Raw genomic sequence first — 22106 nt, 5'->3', positions numbered from 1 at the left:
GGGATCCTTTAAGTAGAGAACTTTCCTTGAAACATTTGAAATGTAATACAAAAGACTGTTTTGATTAAATACAACTTTTAAGCAATATACCCATTTGGTATAGTAGGGATTTTGTGTAAAGGGATATTAAAATCAAAAATTAAAAGGGGAAAAATATTTCCAATTCAACTGATAATGTTTCTTATTTTCCTCAGACCTCCTCACCGCACCCCACCTCCCTTTAGATGCTCTTACAGAAAGGAAGGAGCAGATAGGTTATTTGCAGTCTGGGGTGGGAGGGTGGATTCGCCTTTAGAAGTCTTTTTGGTTGGCATGAACAGGAGGGAGCTTTACCTGTGGCAAATGCTTCCCAGCTACCATGATGCCGTTGGGTGTGCGCTCCAGGATCTGCCACACTCTGTCATAGAAACCAGCAGGAGTTCGATTCAAAGACCCATCGATCTGACGCCTGTTCAGCCAACATCTGTAGGCCAAAGGAAAATATCTCAGAGCTTAAAAACAAGTTTGTTCTGGTAGAAAGCAGGGCTTTCAATATGGTTTAATTGTTCCAGCTGGGTGGGCAATAAAAGCCAACTTCATCAATAATGCATATCTACTATGTGCAACAGAAGTTACTAAATGTTTCATAGTGAAAATAGAGCTTGCAGGGAAAGAGAAAATCCCCAAGACTTTAAAAAGCTTCATACACAAAATGTTGTTCTCTAGTAAGTCATAAGGCTGCCCACTATGTGAGTAAATGACTTTCTAACGTGCAAAGCAGCTCCATTGGAAAACACAGGAACTATCAATTTCAAAAGAAGTCTCCGTGGCCCTTACATACAATAAAATGTAAGTTCTACAAAGTTATAGGAATCAGAGTTTAATGGCTCCTATACACAACTCCTGGAATGGTGTTTACTCAGCATTTGATAAATGAATAAATATATATAAATGAATATATACTCAAAACATGTTACCTAAATTACCTTATTTTAAACCAGTAAGATTTTTTTAAGTATTTTCATTGCTAAAAAGTCAGCTATAAAAATCTTACATGTCATAATTAGAATGTAATAATAAGCCAAAATTTAGATCTCTTCTTTTCATAGATCAAATATTAAATCTTAAAGATATAATACTTCTATTCACAAACTAACGATAGAGAATTTGCATAATTTTAAAAGAACACACAACTGACATAGTATATTCGTCCAAAAGCTGAAGATATGAAAAAAATACACATTTTAAATATTTGGTACTAAAAAGGGCAGCAAAGTGAAATATGTTGTCAGCCTTAAGGGAGTCATAACCAAAAACATTTTTAGGTACGAAAATAGCTTTGCAAAATATAGTAAATGGAAAAAGAATTTCTGTTCTGGTGGAAGAGGAACAGTGAGATTTTATCACTAAAAAAGTGAGAGAGGCTTCTTTGTCGATGCAGTTTCTTTGCGTTCCGTCAGCCAGAACCTCACAGCTGGGTTCAGGGATAGGCTGAAGAGAAGCCCAGAGACGGGGCTGCGTGATGCCTGACTCTGGGTTATGAGTATGCAGACTGCCTTACCCTCTGGTTTGGCTTTTATCCTCTTTACTCAGCTTTCCTGACTTGTCACCTGACATAACCAATAGCACAATGTCAAAAACAGGAAAAGAACATTGATATATACTATTGACACATGAATCTTATTCAAATTTCACTAACTTTACCACTAATTTCCTTGTTTTGGGCCCAGGGATTCAATCTAGGACCCCAAAGGGTACCCAGTTGCCATGTTTCCTCAGGCTCCTATGTCGGGTGACAGTTCTTCCATCTTCATCTTTCATGCCTTTGACACCTTTGAAATGTCAGTTACACTGTGGAATTTCCCATGATTAGACATATGTTTTTATTAGAATACCCAAGAAGTAGTTGTTCCTTTTTCAGGTCATCACGTCAGGGAGTATGTGATGTGTCTTATTACTGGTGATGTTAACCTTGATCATTTGATTAAGGTAGAGTGTACTATTTCTTCACTCTAAAGTTACTATTTTTCCTTTTATAACTAAAAGGAAAATTAAGTATTTCAGTGGAACTACTCTTAAGTTATGCAAAATGTCCACTACTCATTATCCTTCCATCCATTAAATTTAGCATCAATTCATGGCTTCTGTCTGCACAATTATAACTGTGGTAATAGTCTAATAGTGAATTCCTAGTTCTAGCATTCCATCCATATTTATTAATCAAAATTCTCCTGTCAGAAGTGTACCTTTTCTTACCTTTATCTATTTTTATCAGTATAGACTCCTGGATATTTATTCTGGGGGTACTACCATTATTTATTTATTTTTGTTCAAATTGTTCTAGCTTTAGCCATTGAGTCTTCTACAAACTATCTTCAGTAACCTTCTGACACATTGCTATAATTATTTTTGAGCACTTGTATATGGTATAGAGTAAGGATTTGATTTTATATTTTTTATATGTCTATCTAGTGGGCCTATTATTACTTATTTTAAAGTCTATCCTTGATTCAGTTATTTATATAAATTTTCCTATGTGTTTGGTGATCTAATTTTGGAGATTCTATTGTGTTTGGCCTACCTGTCTATTCAAGTACCAGCATGTTTTAATAATGGAGGCTTTACTATATTTTTTACTTGCTAGGGCAAGTCCTTCTTTTATGTTTTTCTAGATATTCTTATATATATGTGTTTTCAGATTCTTATTAACTTTTTGAATTCTGTGAAACAGCTTGGTGGAATTTTATTGGAACTGCATTAAATTTATAATTGGCATCTTCATTACGTTCAGTGTTGCTATATAAGTAGAAGAATATTTTTCGATTTATTCAAATCTATGTTTTCAGAAGACTTCTAGTCATTCCTAGGCAGGTAATTAACTAAAATACCTTGGAAAATATCAGGTACACAAACAATGCTCAATAAATGTTTGCCCACATGAATTTATTATAAAAAGTATTCTTCAATTCATTGGAGATAGAGACACAGGCAACATATTTATATAGCAGAAACCAAACTCAAACCTGTACGCCAAAATGCTTGGAGGAGATGGTGAATACAACTAAGGCTCAGAAAGGGGCTCACCAAAGTGTTATGAAGTGCTACACTCTGTGCAGAATAAGAATAAAAACTGAGAAACATTTAAAGAACTAGACTTGAAAGGAGGTATAAAAGTTAAATCAACACAAAATGAAAACTTAAGATATTTAATTAAAATATTGTTTATACTTCCTATCTAATAAACAGCCTTATATTTCAACACATTCTATTTCTTATTACTATTTTACGAATTTCATATAGATGTTAACGTCAGGATGCTAGTGTAAATCCACAGGGTCATATGGTTAACAAAGGACCCCTTTTACCTCCCATTCTGTAGAGGCTGGAGAATATCCAATAGGAGTTGTTTGACTTCACTAGGTGACAGCTGATATAAGTCTATGGCTGGCTTGTCTCCACCACGAATCTGTAGTTCATATTTCATAGCATGGATGATCCACCTGAAACAAAGTGGGGGAGTATGAATAAATAACCCTTGAAAATCACCTTGTACTTCCGATGGCAGTGAGACCACTGATATAATCAAGATTATGTGACATGATCAGACTCTTAAACCTGAGATTTTAAGTGGTTTTGTAAGTGGTTATGTAGTAAAACTGGAAAGTACTTATATTTACTTATGTTCTTATCAAATGAGATTTTAACAATTCTATACATAGAATGCTGTCTACAAAAAAACTGTCAATCTGGTTTTTTTTTTGTTTTTTAAAATAATAGATCTATATAAGGACTAACACAATATAAAGAATTCATTTAAGATATAGGGTGGGCCCTCCCTGGTGGCATAGCGGGTTAAAGCGCAGCACTAAGAAGCTAAAGCCACTACAGCATGAGTTCGATCCCCAACCTGGAGGTGACCCACATGTCATGGCAGACCTCCTGGCCTGCCCGCTGCTCCCCTCAGCAGTGTATTTCTTCAGTAGCCTGTTCTGCTCCCCACTCTCTCTCTCTGGTGAATCCTTTTGCTGCCCCTGCACCTCTGATCTGTACCCCAATTCTGTATCTATAAATAAATAAAAATAACAGCAAAAAGATATAGGCTAAGATATGCTATTATATACACAATTCTTTACCATAAAGGACAAGCATTTTTGACCTATTTTCTTTATTTTGCAGCCATTTTTTAAAAAAAGATTTATTTATTTGTGCATACAGAACTGGGGTACAGGCCAGAGGCTCAGAGGCGGCGAGAGCTTCACCAGAGACAGAGTGGGGAACAGAACAGGCAGATCTACGAAGTACACTGCTGAGGGGAGCAGCCGGCGGGTCAGGAGAGGTCTGCCAGCCATGTGGTCACCTCCGGGGCAGGCGGGAATTGAACTCATGCGGAAGTGGCTTTAGCTTCTCAGTGCTGTGCTTTAACCCGCTGCGCCACCAGGGAGGGCCCATTGCAGCCATTTCTTAATGTGAGAGGAAAGAAAAGTCCATTCCTTTGAAATATAATGTTATAGTTAGTTACAGCTTAATTATATTAGTATATTAGAGAACATACTTTAACCTAGATTTCAGAAGAATCTATTCCATAATAGATAACTCAATTGCTGCTTCATGTAACTATTCTTTAAAAAATCTAATCTTTAATATTTAAGTGCTGCTCATAAAATATTTTTCATGATAGAGTTTTAATATGACTATTTAGATGGCATGCATTGCATGCTATTTGTATGTCTGGTGTTTTCCAATGTAGTATAATTATAAATCGCAGAGTGCTTAAAATATTTAATTATTTTATGTGTCAGCAATTCTATTTTTTATTTGAGAAGCCTTTAATAAGTATTTTTAGAGCTTCATTTCATTTCATTTACTGTATTCTGAAGAAATAAGCCATGCAAACCAGTTATACAAACCAAAGAAAATCCTGGGAATAATACTGTACCTTAGTAGACCAGAACTCTACACATCATTAAGAAAAGCTAAGGAATTAGTTTTATGCAGCAAATCCCTAAGCTTTCAAATCCTTTGCTGAACAATGAATAACAAGCAGAGACAGTGCAGTTAAGTATCTGGAAAGATGTGTCTTCATTCACTGACACAAGCTATGCAACGTCCATCGTCTGACAGATTCCGGGTGGATCGGGATAAGCTCTGAAAAATCAGACTGACCATTGCTAACTTATGTTATGACCTCCCTTTTTTTGTATAAACATAATATCAAAATATTCTGAGCAACATTCAGTTTACAACTGGATTGTCTTAGCCACACAGGCAGCTGCTGGTTCAGGCAAGCTACCCCAGGGTGAGAAATTCCTCTGTCTCCTGAGACAAAAGCCAAGCCCCAGGAGCTATAAGACCCCAGGACATAAAAAACTCCTGGGAAGCTTCCTTGGTTTCTTTGAATAAAAAATAAACTTCAGATAAGGCTCCCAGGGCATAAGGACTCATGGACAAATTTTAACCTTGACTACACAGGTGTCGTTTGATATACAACTATACAACTTTCTCTTAATTTACTCCTTTTTAAAGCAAGCACAAACTACTCTCTGTTAGCCTCAAATTACCCACTAGCTTTTCCTTAGACAATCACTGATGACACTGCTAACACAATTTATTACTATCCCAAGATCCCTAGCAACCTTTTGCTAACAAGCTCACCCTTTTCCAGACTCCTCCTCCTTTGATGATAACTAGACAGCTGTATATATGATAACTGTCACAAAAACGTATAATTTAGCATACCATAAATTGTAAACAGAAGAATGCTTTTTCCCTTGTCCTTGAGAATGTTTTATGGAGATACCTCATTAACTCATCTTATGCATTATTACAATTAACTACTTGCTACACAATATAAATAAAGACCTGCTAAAGGAAAAGCAGGAAGACTTGCACTCAATTCTGACTCCTGTGTCTTCCTTGCATCCGATCCCCTCTCCCCCTTTTGGAATATCCCTCACCGATGCCTTCCCATCTCAGGGTCCTGCCTGTGCTGCCTCGAGACACCCCAAAGGTTGGAGCTGGTCTCAGTCAATTCACCCTTGCTGTCAGCCTCCCAAAGGATGGCTGTGTAGTGAGCTCACTGAGAGAAACATCTAGATAAAATAATGAAGATTTTTAAGTGGTTAAGTTACTGCACCCAAATATGTCATCTTTCCCTTGATATACCTCTTTATCAAATACAACCCACAGGGTTACTGCAGATACAGAGATGAAAAGACCAGGTAAATATAATCAAAAGACTCAAGTCCTTCTGTGAAGGCTGGTGGAACAGGAATGTGGCAAAGGTGGCAGCACCCTGTATTCCTCATTCAGTAACTCTGGCAAAACAGCTATGCACATTCCAGGACAAAAGGACCCACACCCTATCAGTTTAGTCCCTCATCTCACACCCAAACCCATAGGTTTGACCCTTATCTCACACTAGCTGCAAACTTCCACTATCTTACTTAACCAAGGGGGTGATGGGTGCAGTGGTTGTATTAAACAGAACTGGGCAGAACCCAATCCCATTGGTAAGCCCTGGCCCCCTCAAACTAAGCAAGTATTGATGTCAGCAGCCTTAAGACACAAGGATTCATTGCTAACTCACCTATACCACCTCACACACTCCCACATTAATTCTTCTTTGCAAGGAAGTCAAGAATCTTCAGGGTCCCTCAACATCCATGCACCCTATTATTACCTCATGGGATGACTTAAATACTTAACTGTCTTCGCAGTTGTAACAGAGCATAGCTCCCTGCCAGCTGGGTCATGCTAGGGTCAGTAAGACAGCAGCCACTCTGTGACTCTTTCAGTCTCATTGCCCATTGCTAGCAACTTCCAGCTCTTTTTCCTACTTACTCCGGTGGTGGCTTTTGTTTGTTTTTGTTTTTTATCATCGTTGTTGCCATTTCAGAAAGTTAAGAATTTAGTTTACTACGTAACTGCAAAGTATGTGCTGCAAACAATAAGTTAAGTTATAGAGGCCTGAGAGATATACAAGGGTGGAACACAATTTCAAAACATACATATCGCTATATTACCATTGATAGTTCTTTATAAATATTTAACAGTTGCTCATTGGTAAGAACAATAACGAAGACAAATTATTTACAAACAACAAAACAAATATGTCAGTTTCTTATACAGTACTAGGAAATGTGAAAAATTAATGTTTATAATTTGTATTTCTTTAATCAGTTAAAGGGAAAAATTACACTAAAGCTATATATACTACTATTGCAAAGTAGAATTTTATTAGTCTGTCATCATTATTATTTACTGCATTTAATAAAAATGATATAGTCATAAAAGTTAGCAGGATTTAGTTACTTTGGACACTTTGCTATTAAGCTTGCTTGTGCAAAACTAGCTGTTACTCAGCAACATTTGAATTACAGTTAAGTGTTCCATACACTTCTCTTTAAATTAAAAAAAATCTATGTTAATATTGACAGGTTAGGCAGAATTGTCTTCTATTTATTATTTTCCTTCCTTATTAAACAGTTAAAATTTACACTTGAAGGAGTTTAGTATAAAAATAAAAGATTACCTCAAACTAAAAATATAAAGAATACCTTTCAATATCAACAAGTCAATAGCAAAAATTAAAGTGCATGTGGGAGGTATGGCTCTAGCTTTAAAATGAGTTAAGGACTGTAACAATGAATGTTTTGTATCTTGATTTTTTTTTTTTAAGATTTATTTATTTGAGCCCTCCCTGGTGGCTCAGCGGGTTAAAGCACAGCACCAAGAAACTAAAGCCACTTCAGCATGAGTTTGATCCCTGCTGCCCCGGAGGAGACCACATGGTGTGGCAGACCTCTCCTGACCCGCCTGCTGCTCCCCTCAGCAGTGTACTTCGTGGATTGCCTGTTCTGCTCCCCACTCTGTCTCTGGTGAAGCCTCTCACCCTCCGCATCTCTGGCCTGTACCCCAGTTCTATATGAATAAATAAATCTTAAAAAAAAAGATTTATTTATTTGTGCATACAGAACTGGGGTACAGGCCAGAGACTCAGGGGCGGCGAGCGGGTTCACCAGAGACAGAGTGGGGAGCAGAACAGGCAGATCGACGAAGTACACTGCTGAGGGGAGCAGTGGGCGAGTCAGGAGAGGTCTGCCGCGCCATGTGGTCACCTCCGGGGCAGGCAGGAATCGAACTCATGCGGAAGTGGCTTTAGCTTCTTGGTGCTGTGCTTTAACTTGCTGCACCACCAGGGAGGGCCTGTATCTTGATTCTTTATTTAAAAAGTCATTGTGGGGACCATCAGAGTAATATAAGTAAGAGCTGGGTATATAGAGTTACTGCTAATAAAAAGATAAGCACCTACAGCCAAGTGAATTAGAAACAATCATTTATCCCCATTTTAATAATAGACATAAGGGAGTTTACCTAATTTTCCCATAACTACATGTTGAAATCTTTTCATAATGAAAACCAAAACCAATACAGATTCTGAATACCAGTTCTGTCACTTACCAACTGTACCCCACTGGCATTTTTTTTAAAGGGTATATTGTTATAATTTGTTCAACTAAATTTATGGAATTATTTTGAGGAACAAATAAGACAATGTATATTAAAAGACTTTATGAAATTATAGTGCCACAAAAATGCTAGCAACCTCCTTTATTTGCTGTCTCAAGTTGATGGAAGGTAATACAAATTTTCATTCAAGTCTTGGGGTTACTTACACATGTGCCACATTCAATCTGCAGGAGGTACATCTTCTAAAATAAGTAACTTTTTATATTTAAAATGTTTACCTTTTTTAAAGTAATTATTTTTACATCATTTTGTACTTTTTTCCATCTCAGTTGTAATTCCCGTGGGCTCCCCATCACCAAATCACCCTGTGCCATCACCATAGTCCAGTGAACTTTCCTCCCAACCCCATTTTTTATCCCGTTCCCCACTCCACCCCCATAAAATGTCTCTGGTATATAGTTGTTCATTATTATTATAAAATACTTACTTTTTAAAGACCTACAAGTACTTGCTCTGTTAAAACTAAACACAGTTTATATTACACTTACCTTTTAAAAGTTTTACACCATAAACAAAGATGGAAATCTAAAATGTTCCCTTTAAACTTCTCACTCCTTTTTACACACTTTCAGCACTTCTATGAGCAAATTATAGAAAACACTGTATTCAAATGCCACCAAAGAAAGTGACTCTTTGTCATTTATTTGAAGACAAAATGAGTATAATTTGTCAGATTATTAAAATACATTCACTCATTAAAATACAATGGCCAATCTAATCTTTTTGCTTGGAATTCTTCAAAAGACTATGACAAAAAGGCAACTGAGGCTTAGACATAAACTGCTATGTAGCAATCCAAGATAGAAAGTAAATTACTAAATCAGTAGCATAGATAAGAAAATGAGATATTTTACCAATTTTATAACTAGTAATAAAAAACAGACATTCATTCCTTTGCATGGAAAAATCTGACTTCTTACATGACCTCATTCCTGCTGTCAAAGTCACCAGGTCTGATTTGATAACTCCAAAGAAAAGACACCAATGCAAAGAAAGGGAAAGCAGCAAGCAAACAAATGTGGAAGGTCAAAAGATTGAAAGGTATTCTTGGGCCAGATTCTTACAAATCCAGCCTGTCTAAATAGCCAGGGACATGCTCTACTTGCCAAGAAGCAGATGAGAAAGTGGCAGATACACATGACTGGCTAGATCAACCTTCAGATGTATCAAGGTTTGACTTGAGGACAATGAATTCCTCAGCACTGCTGCACAAGTACAAAGTGGTGGACTCGTATCCCTACTATTCCCTGGAAATAAGCTTATCTTTCTAAAACTTGTGGTGAATTTAGTAATCATATAGTTTATGTGTCAGCATTTCCTCCCAATATGCCCCAAACAAAGAGTGAAATACAAAATAAAACACATGAAAACTGACATCGTTGGTATGCCAGCATGATCAACATTTTCTGACAAAATACTATAAGGAGTAGCAGTGATCCAGAGAAAGAGAAAGAAGCATTTTTTAAACAATCATTTTGAGGCTATTTCAAGATGTTCAAGGAATTACCAAATTTTCTGTTAAACTAGTAACTGTGCAAACAATTAATCCATATAAAAGGAGATGGAAAAGTTGCAAGAAAGTACTTTTTTTTTTTTTACCTAATTTAATATAAAGAAGGTGACAATGTGATAGAGCAAATGGAGTGTCATTCCTGGTAACTGGAGAACAATGTGCCCACTCACTCTATCCTTGATCTACTATCAGAATGGGATAGGAGAAGTCCGTCATCTCACATCTGTATCTTAGCATCAATGTCAAAAGCAAAGTAGCAAATCATGCCACTGAACTCAGAGCTGCAATTACCTCCTTTCCTTACTCCACAAGTAATGGTATAGTCTGGTACCTAGGTTACCGATGGCCTTCTCCAAGCACTGGATGTGTGATCCACAGATATAGCTGTGGCATTAGAAGCCAAGACATATCTGGATCAAAATTCCTTATAGGGGATGTCTTGGCAGTATGAAAAGCAAAGATGCAAAAGACTTGATAACACATCCTTGGGTTATCTCCTTCGAAAGCCTGATGGACAGAACCAGCACAGACAGCTGTAGATTGGAGGTCTTCACAGTGATGGGTCTGTCAAGAACTTGATCTATTTCAACATGAAAGCTAGACACAAATCAATAATGAGACAGAAAATCAAATCATTATCAGACTGAAATACCATTCTTGGGAGCAGGTTAATTTTGTTCATTGGAGTGCCCTATAGCAGTAAAGTTGAAGAAACTGCACTAGAAGGATTAACCTTGGAAAAAAAGAAATGAAATATGGTGGTATTCACTTAAAGCAACTGGAGCAGTGAATGATGTAAATAAAAATTTAAAAAAACAAACACTTCATAGAGACAGAGGGAGAGAGAGGTAGGTTAAAACAGAGAAATAATAGTATGTACAGTGAAAGGAAATTCTCTATAAGATGTACCATGACTAAGACAAAAAATTTAAGTTCTATCTCTTTTTTTGTTTAAGAACTGGGGTATAGGCCAGAGGTGCAGGGGTGGTGAGAAGATTCACCAGAGACAGAACGGGGAGAAGAACAGGCAGACTGACAAAGTACATTGCTGAGGAGAGCAGTGTGTGGGCCAGGAGAGGTCTGCCATGCCATGTGGGTCACCGCCCTGGTTGGGAGCCAACTCCTGCTAAAGCCTAAAGAGGCTGTGGCTAGCTTATCATGCTGTACTTAACCCACTGCACCACCAGGGAGGGCCCGTAAGTTCTATTTCTTATCCCTTCAACCTAGGAATGTTGGCATTTCAGGAAAAATATGGTATTAATAGCAGACTGAACTACCAATCTCTTTAATAATAATCAACATTACAAGGACTACATAAAAATGTGATTCATCAATTTTAAGCAAACTAAAACTTCCAGTGATGTTCAAAACAAACTTTGTAAAGAAATGCAATGAATATGTGTTTGCTACTGGCAATAAACTAATGTGCAAGGAAGCTAGTCATTTAAGGAGCAGAAGTCTCAGTAAAGCTTTACAGATAAAATGCAATACAAGCATATTAAAAAGATATGGGCCCTCCCTGGTGGCGCAATAGGTTAAGGCACAGTGCTGCAAAGCTAACTGTAGCCACTTAAACGCGAGTTCTATCCTTGGCCGGGGAGGTGACCCACATGGCGCAGCCGACCTCTCATGTCTCGCCCACTGCTGCCCTCAGCAGTGTACTTTGTCAATCTGCCAGGTCTGCTCCCCACTGTCTTTGGTGAATCCTCTCACCACCCCTGCACCTCTGGCCTATACCCCAGTTCTGTATGAACAAATAAATCAATCTTAAAAAAAAAGGTACAAAATGATTATTTTTTTCCTTTTCAGAGGCGCAATATCACAGTCCTACAGATAAAGCAACTGCCATTTTCTTAAGCTGTCTGATGTCCAGGGTCCTGACACTATTCTGTTAATGTGCTGGAGGAGCACAGTGAGCATAGGATGGTGACAGTATTCATTGCATTTCACAAGGTCCCAACAAGTGATGGAGGAGGGAAATCATGATAGATAGCAGTGGAGAATCCAAGAGATTTTGATACAATTTCTGTACAAAATGTATAGAGACCACCCCATTGGGCCCTAAAGGGATGGTCAGCTAGGCTGAATGTTTCTTGTGGGAGCAGATAGTCTTTGCAAACATAGGACTGGAAGGCAAGAGTCAATGTATATGTTTGCTGAGAGGGACATTTTTCCTTCTAGAAACTCTTGGGATCTGAGTCAAGATTCAAGTTCAAAGCAAAGAAATCCTCAAAGTACATGTCCTTTAAAAGCCATATACAGAGGATCCTAGACTACCAAATGTCACTGTAATACTGTTGACATTTTATCCTTTGTGGAACACCTTCACATTCCTGATCCAGAGCCAGCACAGTCTGATGAGCAAGTCAGAGGAGGGACAGGCTCCCTACTTTATAGACAAGGAAGTAGAAGAGGAGGTGGGGAAGCCTGACCTCTGAAGTCATAAACCACAGATTTAAATTTTGTTTCTTGGTCTTATGACTTTATCTGTGTCCTTCTGACAGTTTTACTTAACTTTGCTCAATTTTCATAGAATCCTAATATATTTCTTGCAGTGTACAGGAGTAATTTGGAAAAAGCTGCAAATCATCTCCATTTCTTTGGTTTCCTAGTGAATGAAGAGACAATATCTCATTTTTTATATTTCCTGACTTGTCTTTATTAAGGCTCCTTGGTGTCCCCTGAACTTTGAATGCTTGGGTGTACTGATCTTAGACTGGAGAAGTGACAAACTAAAAAGAAAAACAACTGAGTCAATATTCAATGTGGCTGTTACATGAGCATGTGAATACAAAATGGGTTATAAGTTGAAATCATGTAGAAAGGACCATAAAGGTCTTAGAAATAAATAGGAAGGCTTGCTTCCTTGAAAAAATAAAAACAGTGTGCTTAAGTGAAAACATACATAAAAGCACAAAGAACTTACAAGCAAAAATACAGATAGACCTGGATATAAATCTCAGTTCTTTTATTTACTGATTTTTTTTTTTTTAAGATTTATTTATTTAATCATACGGAACTGGGGCACAGGCCAGAGATGCGGAGGGTGAGAGGATTCACCAGAGACACAGCGGGGAGCAGAACAGACAGATCGACGAAGTACACTGCTGAAGGGAGCAGTGGGCGGGCCAGGAGAGGTCTGCCGCGCTGCCATGTGGATCTCCTCTGGGGCAGGCGGGAATCGAACTCATGTGGAAGTGGCTTTAGCTTCTCAGTGTTGTGCTTTAACGCGCCGCGCCACCAGGGAGGGCCTATTTACTGTTTTAACTAAAATAGGACAACTAAGCTTTCTGAATCTGTTTGCTTACTTTAAAATGGGAGTCCTAATGCCTACCTCAAAGTTGTTGTATGGATTAATCAGATACTATATGTGCACATTTTTAGCATATCACTGTCTAATATAGTAACCTAATGGTATTACATGGAGAGACTATTTAGCTACATATGAAATTTTCCATCTGTTGTAAAATGCAAGGAACTTGAAGGAGTTACACAAGAACTTAGAATGAGGAAGCTATATCTTTAATGATTACACCTATATGTACAATAGTAGGAAATTAAGAAAATAAATGAACAAACAAAGCCAAAATAAATGAGTGGCACTGAAAAATGAAATGTGGCTATCAGAAGTAAAGAGGGTAGAGGAAGGAGCAAGGGTGGAGGGCATACAATAGATAGTCTTTTTTGCGTTTTTTCTGTTTGATACCTAATATGCAACATGAGAAATATAAAGTATTTTTTTAATAAAAAACAAGAAAGAAAAAATAAGTGTTTAATAAATATTGGTAATTCTGTTGCAAGAAGACAAGGAGGAAATGGTTTACGACAGTGGACTTCTGAGTACAATAACCTGTGCTATTCTAAACTGACTCTGTTTAACATGGCCATATCCTGAAGCACCTTTATTTTCCAAAACAAGCTCACTAGTGAAATAAAAGTTCTTAAAAAAAAAGTTTTTCTCTAAAGAGCTTTTCCTGAATCCCAATCTTTTGATTTTCCTAAATTCCATCATACGCTTCCTGAAACTGCTTATCACTGTATATCAAGCAATATGTCAAACATTTACTGAGCATCTTCTGTGAGCTAGAGCCTGAGAAAGGAAGATATGGTTGCTATCTTTACAAGAGGTAGATTTTTTATATAAATTAGTCATTATTAAAAAAAGCTGGACTTCTTCCAACTGAAACGTCTCAGTGTTAAGAGAAGCCTAAGAAGTCCCTTATATGGGACATAATGCTACAGTAAACTCCAGGATGACCTTCAGGTCCCTGAATAAGTTTTCACACAAAATTTCTTTATAAAAAAAATTTAGTTTTCTGCTCTAAGAGTCACAGGCTACTATTATAGCATTTGGGGGGGGGGTGATACAGTTTAACCAAAGTATGTTATTTCTCATGAAAGGCAATGCAAATACAAGTAGTAGACACACTAAATAAATAATCATTCTTCATTCCCTTAAAGAGAAAGAAGCTGTAGGTTGAATTTGAATGCAAGAAACAAAATTAGATTGAATTTGCCACAGAAAATAAAATCAGCCTAAAATCCTGAGTAGTAAAGGCAAAACTAGTAGAAATTAAAAAAAACAAAGAAACCGTACTGTAAAATCTTGGAAAACTGTTATAACTGATGTGTAATACCTCTACATCTTTGAAAGGAAAAATTCTAAGGGATAAAAATGAAGGCCAAGTTCCATGCAAAGTGAATTCAATTCTTGATCAAAAGAAAGAGGACATAAAGAATGGGAATGTCACCTGAAATACACTCTAATTGAAATTAGGCAAGTAGTTTAAAAGACAGTAACCTCAACTGAAAATTCTAAATGAAACTGATAAAAATAGAACTTACAAAGTTGAATCTTCTAGAGAAAAGAACTGATACAACTTAATGTATACCTTTAGATATTTATATGTGTGTGCATATATATATATGCTACACTTGTATGTACAATATTATTCTTTTATTAAAAAAGTAGAGCAATACATGTACAATTAATTTTTTCATTTTTTTTTACCTTGGACATTTATAAATGCCAGTAATTAGACTTTATCTTGTTATTTGTAATGACTGCACAATATGGAAGTATGGCTCTAAAAATTTAATTAAACAATTTCTTACTGATATCTTGCTTTTTCCCAAAGTTTCATTATTTTAAACAATGCTGCAGTAGAGACTGCTACAATACATGTCTAAATTCCTAGAATGATAATTATTGGATCAAGAACAATAGAGATATTGTCAAATAAGTGACTTGTTTTCTGAATACAATTTTTGAAGAAAAAAACCAGTAATCATTTTTCACAAAGTACTTTACTTGTATGCAAAGTGGAAGTGAAGAATGAAATTGTAGTCAATCCAACAATAAACAAGAAAGAAAATAAACATGCTACAGAAAAACTATAAGATGGCAGAAGTAAAAATATAAAAGAAATGGCATAAATATGAAGTACACATTTCCATTAAAAGGTAATCTCAGATTGGATTAAAAGTAAAAACAGAAAAAGGAAGCAGGCATGGTAGTAATGTTGGTTATTACTAATTAGCAGAAAAGGAGTTAACTGCTATTTTTCATGCACTATGGTGGCATCACAGGTATGTTTTTTACAATACTATCTCTTCGAGATGCACATGGGAGTATCTACAGATTAATGGTATGATGGGTTTGTTTTCAACCTAAAGGGTGTGTGAGTGGGGGGGTGAAGTTAAGGTGAGTGAAGTAAGAGCTCACGCAAGGCCATATAATGATGCTGCTGAGGCTAGGACACACACAACTTTACTATATTATCTGCTGTACTTCTGTAGGTGTTTGAAACTAAAATAATTTTTTAACGAATTTAAATTTAAAAGCAATAAATGAAGAAACAGTGACCAAAAACTATGAAGTAACATGCACAAAAGCAAGTCTTTATAAAACAAAACTTTATAAAACAAAAAGTCTTTATTAAAAAAAAGCACAAGAAAGAACTGACAAGTCCACACTTCGGGGAAATCGTTAAGATTTGTTAGTAAGGATCAAAGAGAACAGAAATAGTCAACACTGGTGATTCAATTATACAGTTAGCAAGTTATACACTTACTCGCACTCACACACAGCACACCCACATTTGTGTCCAACAGAGACTATGCATTCTTTATAAACACTTGAGAAACATCCCCAAATTGGTCACAAATTAAGTTACTTTATCTGCTCAGGTATCAATAACTGTCCTATAATTAGAACAAATTCAAGTGATACTCTCAAAAAAAAATTGAAAAAAGAAGCATTTATACTGTATTTGGTTGTAGTAGGTTTTTTAAACATCCTATCACACTAATTTTCACAAAAACCAATGCAGCTGGTATGCAGTGAGGTGGGAGAGATTCTGTCATTTGTCCCTGGTGGCCAAATGAGCAGGGTCTGTCCTGTCCTCATTCGGGAAACCTGCTCACCGAGCTGAGCACTCTGCCCACGGAGTTCACTGAAGGAGATTCTCCATCACCACAGTCGTGTTTTCAATTTCTTCTCCCAACAGAACACTTGTGACTTTGATGTTTAAAAATTAGATCTTGGTGGAACATAAATGTGAATGTTCATAAAAGCAAAATTTTCTCTGTGTCCTTCTGACACAGAGTTTTACTGAAAATCATTCCTCTCTTAAGGCTTTTCCATTTTATCTATAGAAATTTTATGAAACATTGTGTGTGTGTATGTGTGTATTTTAAACATGGTGCAGTTGTTTTAAATCCTGAGAGTTTGATTTTACGAGGAAACAGGTTTATTTCCCTATGTCTAATGTGGGGGTTAAATAAACAACAAGCTTCGCTCAACCACTGATACTTTCTTCATGCCACCAGACGTTGCTTCTACGGCTTAGAGGAAGATACACTTTTCTAAATGCTTATCAGATCTAGGTAGCACTTCTCCCAGCGGGACCAAGTCTGCTAGGAGTAACCTGGAAAATTCTCTTCATGCAAAGACAAAAGACTCTACTTACCCAATTCGTATTTTCAGCATGCCCATAAAGAGCTCGGGGTTGTTGGATATGATCCAGCCAATGTGGATGACCAGTTCTTGCTGAATGACGGCCTCCCTCTCATCGTGGGTGTTACACTTATAATAGATGATGTTCTTGATCACTCTTGGAGACAGAGGATTAGAGATAACCTCTTCTTCATGCCCAAAGGCACCCAGAGTTACCTAGAAGTGACAGAATTTTATTGTAGAAAATTTCTAGCTATTAAAAGATAAAATAAAAAAAAATCAAGGCTCAAGATGACTGGCAGGCTGAAATTACTCCATGTGAGCTAGGGAATTAGGTGGAATAACTGTTCTTGCTGTTTATTAAAATTGCTTTCAAAGCACGACTCCCGCTGGAGTTCATGATGGCTCACACTCCGGTCTAAAATACAAGGGCAGGTTGAGGGTCCCAGCTAGGGGAGTGGAGGTGAGTGGATAAAAGCAGGGAAGGAATATAAATAACTATTAAAATAAAATTATTCTGACTTTAGTACGAGAAACTCCCCAGAGAAATCAGAATATATTAAATAGCTTTGCTTTACTGCACAGTCTACACGATATAGTATGTGAGAGACATTTTCCACTTCATTTATAATTTCTCATGTGGAACTTTCTGCTCTTTAATCACTCTGTAACCTTTTCAAAGGCAGGTGCATGGTCAGATACTGCAGTGCAGCTCCCACTCTTCCTGGCACAGTGCTAGACACCTCGTGAGCGCTCAGATACCTACCAAGGCGCAGCTGCCAAGAGCCTGGGAGGAGCAAGCACGGAGGGAAATGGCGATGAAAGTTCAAAGCAGAAAGTGTTGCTGAAGTTGGCAAGAGGAATACTCAGGTCTCTCTCCTTCCTGTTTCCTTGGTATTTGCCTTTCAGAAGAGTCTTGTGGCCCCTCCTTTCTTTTTACTACTTCCCCCCAACTCTCTTCCACATACAGCAACAATTATAAGAGTCAGGAGAAAGAAGAGCCTGCCAAAGGGCCCTTTGTGTTTTCAGAGATGCTGGTGAAGAGCAGGACAAGGGCTCTCTTGCCCCAACTTTGTGATGGGAGTGAAAAACTGAGAACTGCCGGTTTACATTTTCCACAAGTGGTGCCAACCAGTTAGTCCAAGTGCAATTACTTTTATCAAAAGATCAGTAAGTAAAGAGGACAATCAGAATTGCCTCTGGAAGCATGACTGATCCACTGTTTCATTCCAGAGAACTTAAGGTTTTCTGGAAAGCTTTGTAGGAACAGCATTACTTCAGTTCTTGGGGTGGCCGGCCTTTCAGAAAGGAGTGAAAGCAAACTTCGAATTGACTAATTCGCAATTCTCTTTTTTGGAAAGAGGTAGATGTAGTTCATGCATGGACCTCACGCACCTTGATGTGCAGCGGTCAGTCTGCAGGCCTAGCTAGCCCCATTTGTAAGTGACTGGTGTGGTCTCAAGTGAACAGCTAGTCTGGGCCATGCACACTGAGGATATGAGGAGCAGAGAGTGCGCACCTCAGGCTGGACATGACCCACCCTAACCTTGGTCTTGCCTACTGCCAGTCATCTCAAAGATCTCTAAAACCTTTCGTACGCTCAGATCAGTAGAATTAGTGATATTTTTAGATATCCAGTAGGAGTCTGAAGTCCAAGGAAGAAAGGCTCCCCAAAGCCCTTTTACTTTCAGAGGAGGCTGAGTCTAGCTAGACTGTGGCAAGGAGGAAAGGCACCGGATAAGTTATGTCATGTGGTTATGAATGTGGCTAAAAATTATTCTTCTTAATATTACATAGAAAGCAGAGAAAATAGCATGTAAAAAGTGAGTTATTATTCTCAGGAGATTTTTATTAGTGCGATCATTTGTTTCATTGTTATTAAAGATTATAGGATAAAATAAATAATTTTTCTAATATCCTAAAGGTTAGATATCTGGATGAGATAATCTCTATTTTAATGAATTAAGAGCCCTTAGATATGAGGACTGGATTGATTCCACTGAAGAGGGTTAAAGTATTTCACATTATTAAATCTTATAAGAGTTAGTTAACTGTCAGGAAAACACAACAAAGCACACGTCTTCCCAAACAAAAGAAAGCAAATACGTTTCATTCCAACCAAATGGTGACTCAGGCAGGTAATTAGAGCTTATGGGAAAAAGAAGAAAAACAAGCAGCCACACCTCAGCACACATTCGTGCACAGGCTCAACGCAACCCCGCTCACCAAGTGCCAATCTAACTCAGGTCCATGTTGGGTGCTTGTGGCAGGTGCTGGACAAGACCTGGGTCCTGGCCTCCAGGGACTCTCAGCCTGCCCTGGCCTAAGAGGCACTTTCAAACGAACTGGGACCCGGGGAAGACTGCAAGAGTCACAGGCCTGTGGTAAGAACCCAGACCAAGAGGGGCCACTGCTAAGTGGAGAAGGCCATGGGAAGGAAGTAACAAAAAAGCATCCTGAGGTGGGGGTGGGGGTGGGGGGAGCCAGTGGGAAATGCGGAAGCAAAGCTGTTCCGCAGGCCAAGGACCTGTGGAAGCAAAGCTGTTCTTTTATTCTTTTTAACTGTGTGCATTTTTTTTTTTTACTGTGTGCAATATTTTTAAAAATTATTTATTTATGCATAGAAGACCTGGGGTACAGGTCAGAGGTACAGGGGGTGAGGAGATACATCAGAGACAGAGAGGGGAACAGAATAGATGGATCTATTGAAATACATGCTGAGGGGAGCAGTGGGGAGACAAGAGAGGTGTGCAGGTCACCTTCCTGGCTGTGGATCAAGCTTGTGCTGCAGTGGCTACTGATAGCTTCACAGTGCTGAGTCTTAACCCCTGTGCCACCTCCCTGGTTCCAAGAAACAAACCATTTCTAAGACGGGGGAGAACCTCATGTGAGGCAGACAGCAGCTGTGCTCTGGACTACCCAACTGCCTTTGCTCACCTCGTCCTGAATCTGCCTGTAGTGCCTGTAGTTATTACTCAGCTTTCCGCAATGGCTTCTTCACGGACCTCAAATTAACACAGAATTGAAAAATCTGAGGCGCAGCAGGAAGGAAGGTCTATTTAGGAACTGTACATCTTTAAGACTAGATTTTGCCTGAGGAAGAAGCCTTTGTAGAAATGGCCTGAGCTGTTATGAATATGCTTGCAAGAGGCCTGTAGCACTGAGGCTTGTCAGGTTTGAAGAAAGGTCCTACCCGGAAACCTTGTCACTGAGACCGAATAAGAGTCTGAAAACAGCCACTTACCTGTTTGCCCTGCACTAACACATTAGTAATGGATGGGGCCAGGCTGTCCACTACTTTATTTAAAAGACTTGCTGCACGGCGTACAACCGACCTGGGGGCAAAGAAGAGAGCAGCCAGACATTGACAGATCTAAAAGATGATGAGTGAATGTGGCTCCTGGTTAAGGGGCTTAAAACTATGCACATTTAGGTCCTTGCACAAGTTTGGAAGGAACACTGGGTGTAAGTAAGTAAACCTCGTTGAAATTTCCAAGAATGTGGGGCCATCCCAAATTGGGGGGGGGTCCCTCATCTTTACCTCTGCCACCAGACTGTCCCCCAAAGCACTATTGGTGCCACTATCAATTTGAAAAGAAAGAAAAGGGAGTCCACCTAGTTATTTGATGTGGAATAAGGTAAGAATGAAGGGGGTAGTTTGATTTTGTATTGACGTGATTTATGATTCAGTGTACCCCGGCACATATCGCCTGTTTCTGCAGCCACGTGAAGTCATGTTTCTTTTGGTACTAGATAATTAAATCCCTGGGTTAGGAAACTCACTTGGTACTCAGTTTTAAGAAGTGAAATACAGCATTTTTTTTTCCCTTGATAAAGTCAGAATGTTGGAGGAAGGAATTCACACTGCTATCCTCTTACATTTCTGAAAAGTCTCAGACTGTGGAGAACAGATTTGTTTTTTAAAGCACAGCACATGCAATAAATAAGACATTTTTTTTTCCTATCAATTCATGTGGACTTTTAGAGAAAAGTACGTAGGTTAAAACTGTTTACTTGTGTATCAGGAAATGCATGGTAGCTGACTTATAGAAAGGATTCATATTCTTTCATCTCAGCATAGATGGACTATAGAAAATTCAATCAATGACTGATAAAGTTAGTGGACAAACACTTCCAACTTTTAGAGAAGCTTTCACTCACACACTATAAGACCAAAAGACATGTTTAACCCTCAGGAATGCAAATAAGCCCACACATTTCAAGCAGCTTGAGCTTCCACATTCTGTGCATGTTACCTGTTTGCCATGTACCAGTAAAGTAGTAATGTGTGGGGCTATAGAGGAAGAAAATTTCTGGGTAAATGCTGCCCCGTAGCGCACCGTCAACCTGGGTGTGTCAGTGGAAAGTCATAAAAGGGAAAATGCATTAAGGAGTTTTTAATCATAATAGCATTCTGAATGTTTGCTAGTTAATGATTTATCTAATATGCAAGTATAATATATAAAGGAAAAATGAATTGGTCTAGCCAAAAATAAGATTATAAACCACATTTGCAACTGACTGACTAAGAAAGCCACATCTACTGACTGCATGCCTGACTGTGCCAAGAACTTGTAGTGAAATTGGAGGTTTAAACATAGGATTGTTATATTATTTCTTCTGGGTTATAATGGTATATTTAGATTAATCATAGAGCTGAAATACTGTTAAGAGATTGTTTTGTCTAATCCCCCTGTTTTAGAGATTAGAAACCTCAGACTCACTGAGATTAAGGGTTTCTTATGACATTTCTTGAGACTTCTGTTTTCTGAATTAGATAATAACGGATCTATAAGTATAAATACTTTCAAAATGTTAGATTCTGCTAGTAAAACTGTTAGAATTGCTTCAAAACATAAAGGGCCATGCATTAAGGCATACCTACCCCATTGTGAATTAAAAATTTTTTATTTTAACTTACCGGAAAGTTTTTCAATCTCTAGAAAGAACTACCTCTGTAGAACATATCGATTACTTTTTACGAAGCACCTACAATCACTGGGATTCATTCAACTTAAGTGGCAAGAAAACTACCTTCTACATTACTTTTGCCTTTCATAATAGAATGCCTTTCCTGAACTCAAAGCAGAATCAGAAGCACCCTGCCGGGGTAGAGGAGGTGGGGGG

At 38.0% G+C, this 22106-nt stretch overlaps 1 protein-coding gene across 3 annotated transcripts in view; it reads right to left on the bottom strand.

Annotated features, from left to right (window-relative positions):
- Positions 1-22106, bottom strand: part of PHKB (phosphorylase kinase, beta) — a 199894-nt gene that overhangs the window by 6449 nt on the left and 171339 nt on the right. For all 3 annotated transcript variants that reach the window (XM_004690319.2, XM_012730657.1, XM_012730656.1), the window contains 4 exons: positions 20224-20314; positions 16993-17195; positions 3345-3479; positions 334-463 (listed from right to left, as the gene is read on the bottom strand). In XM_004690319.2, coding sequence (XP_004690376.1) covers positions 334-463; positions 3345-3479; positions 16993-17195; positions 20224-20314 — 559 coding nt within the window. The remainder of the gene's footprint in view (positions 1-333; positions 464-3344; positions 3480-16992; positions 17196-20223; positions 20315-22106) is intronic.

This window comes from Condylura cristata, unplaced genomic scaffold (assembly GCF_000260355.1).
Source record: "Condylura cristata isolate star-nosed mole 26May11 unplaced genomic scaffold, ConCri1.0 scaffold00028, whole genome shotgun sequence".
Taxonomy (NCBI): Eukaryota; Metazoa; Chordata; class Mammalia; order Eulipotyphla; family Talpidae; genus Condylura; species Condylura cristata.
The sequence above is the reverse complement of the archived record's forward strand: the minus strand, read 5'-3'. Positions and strand labels throughout refer to the sequence as shown.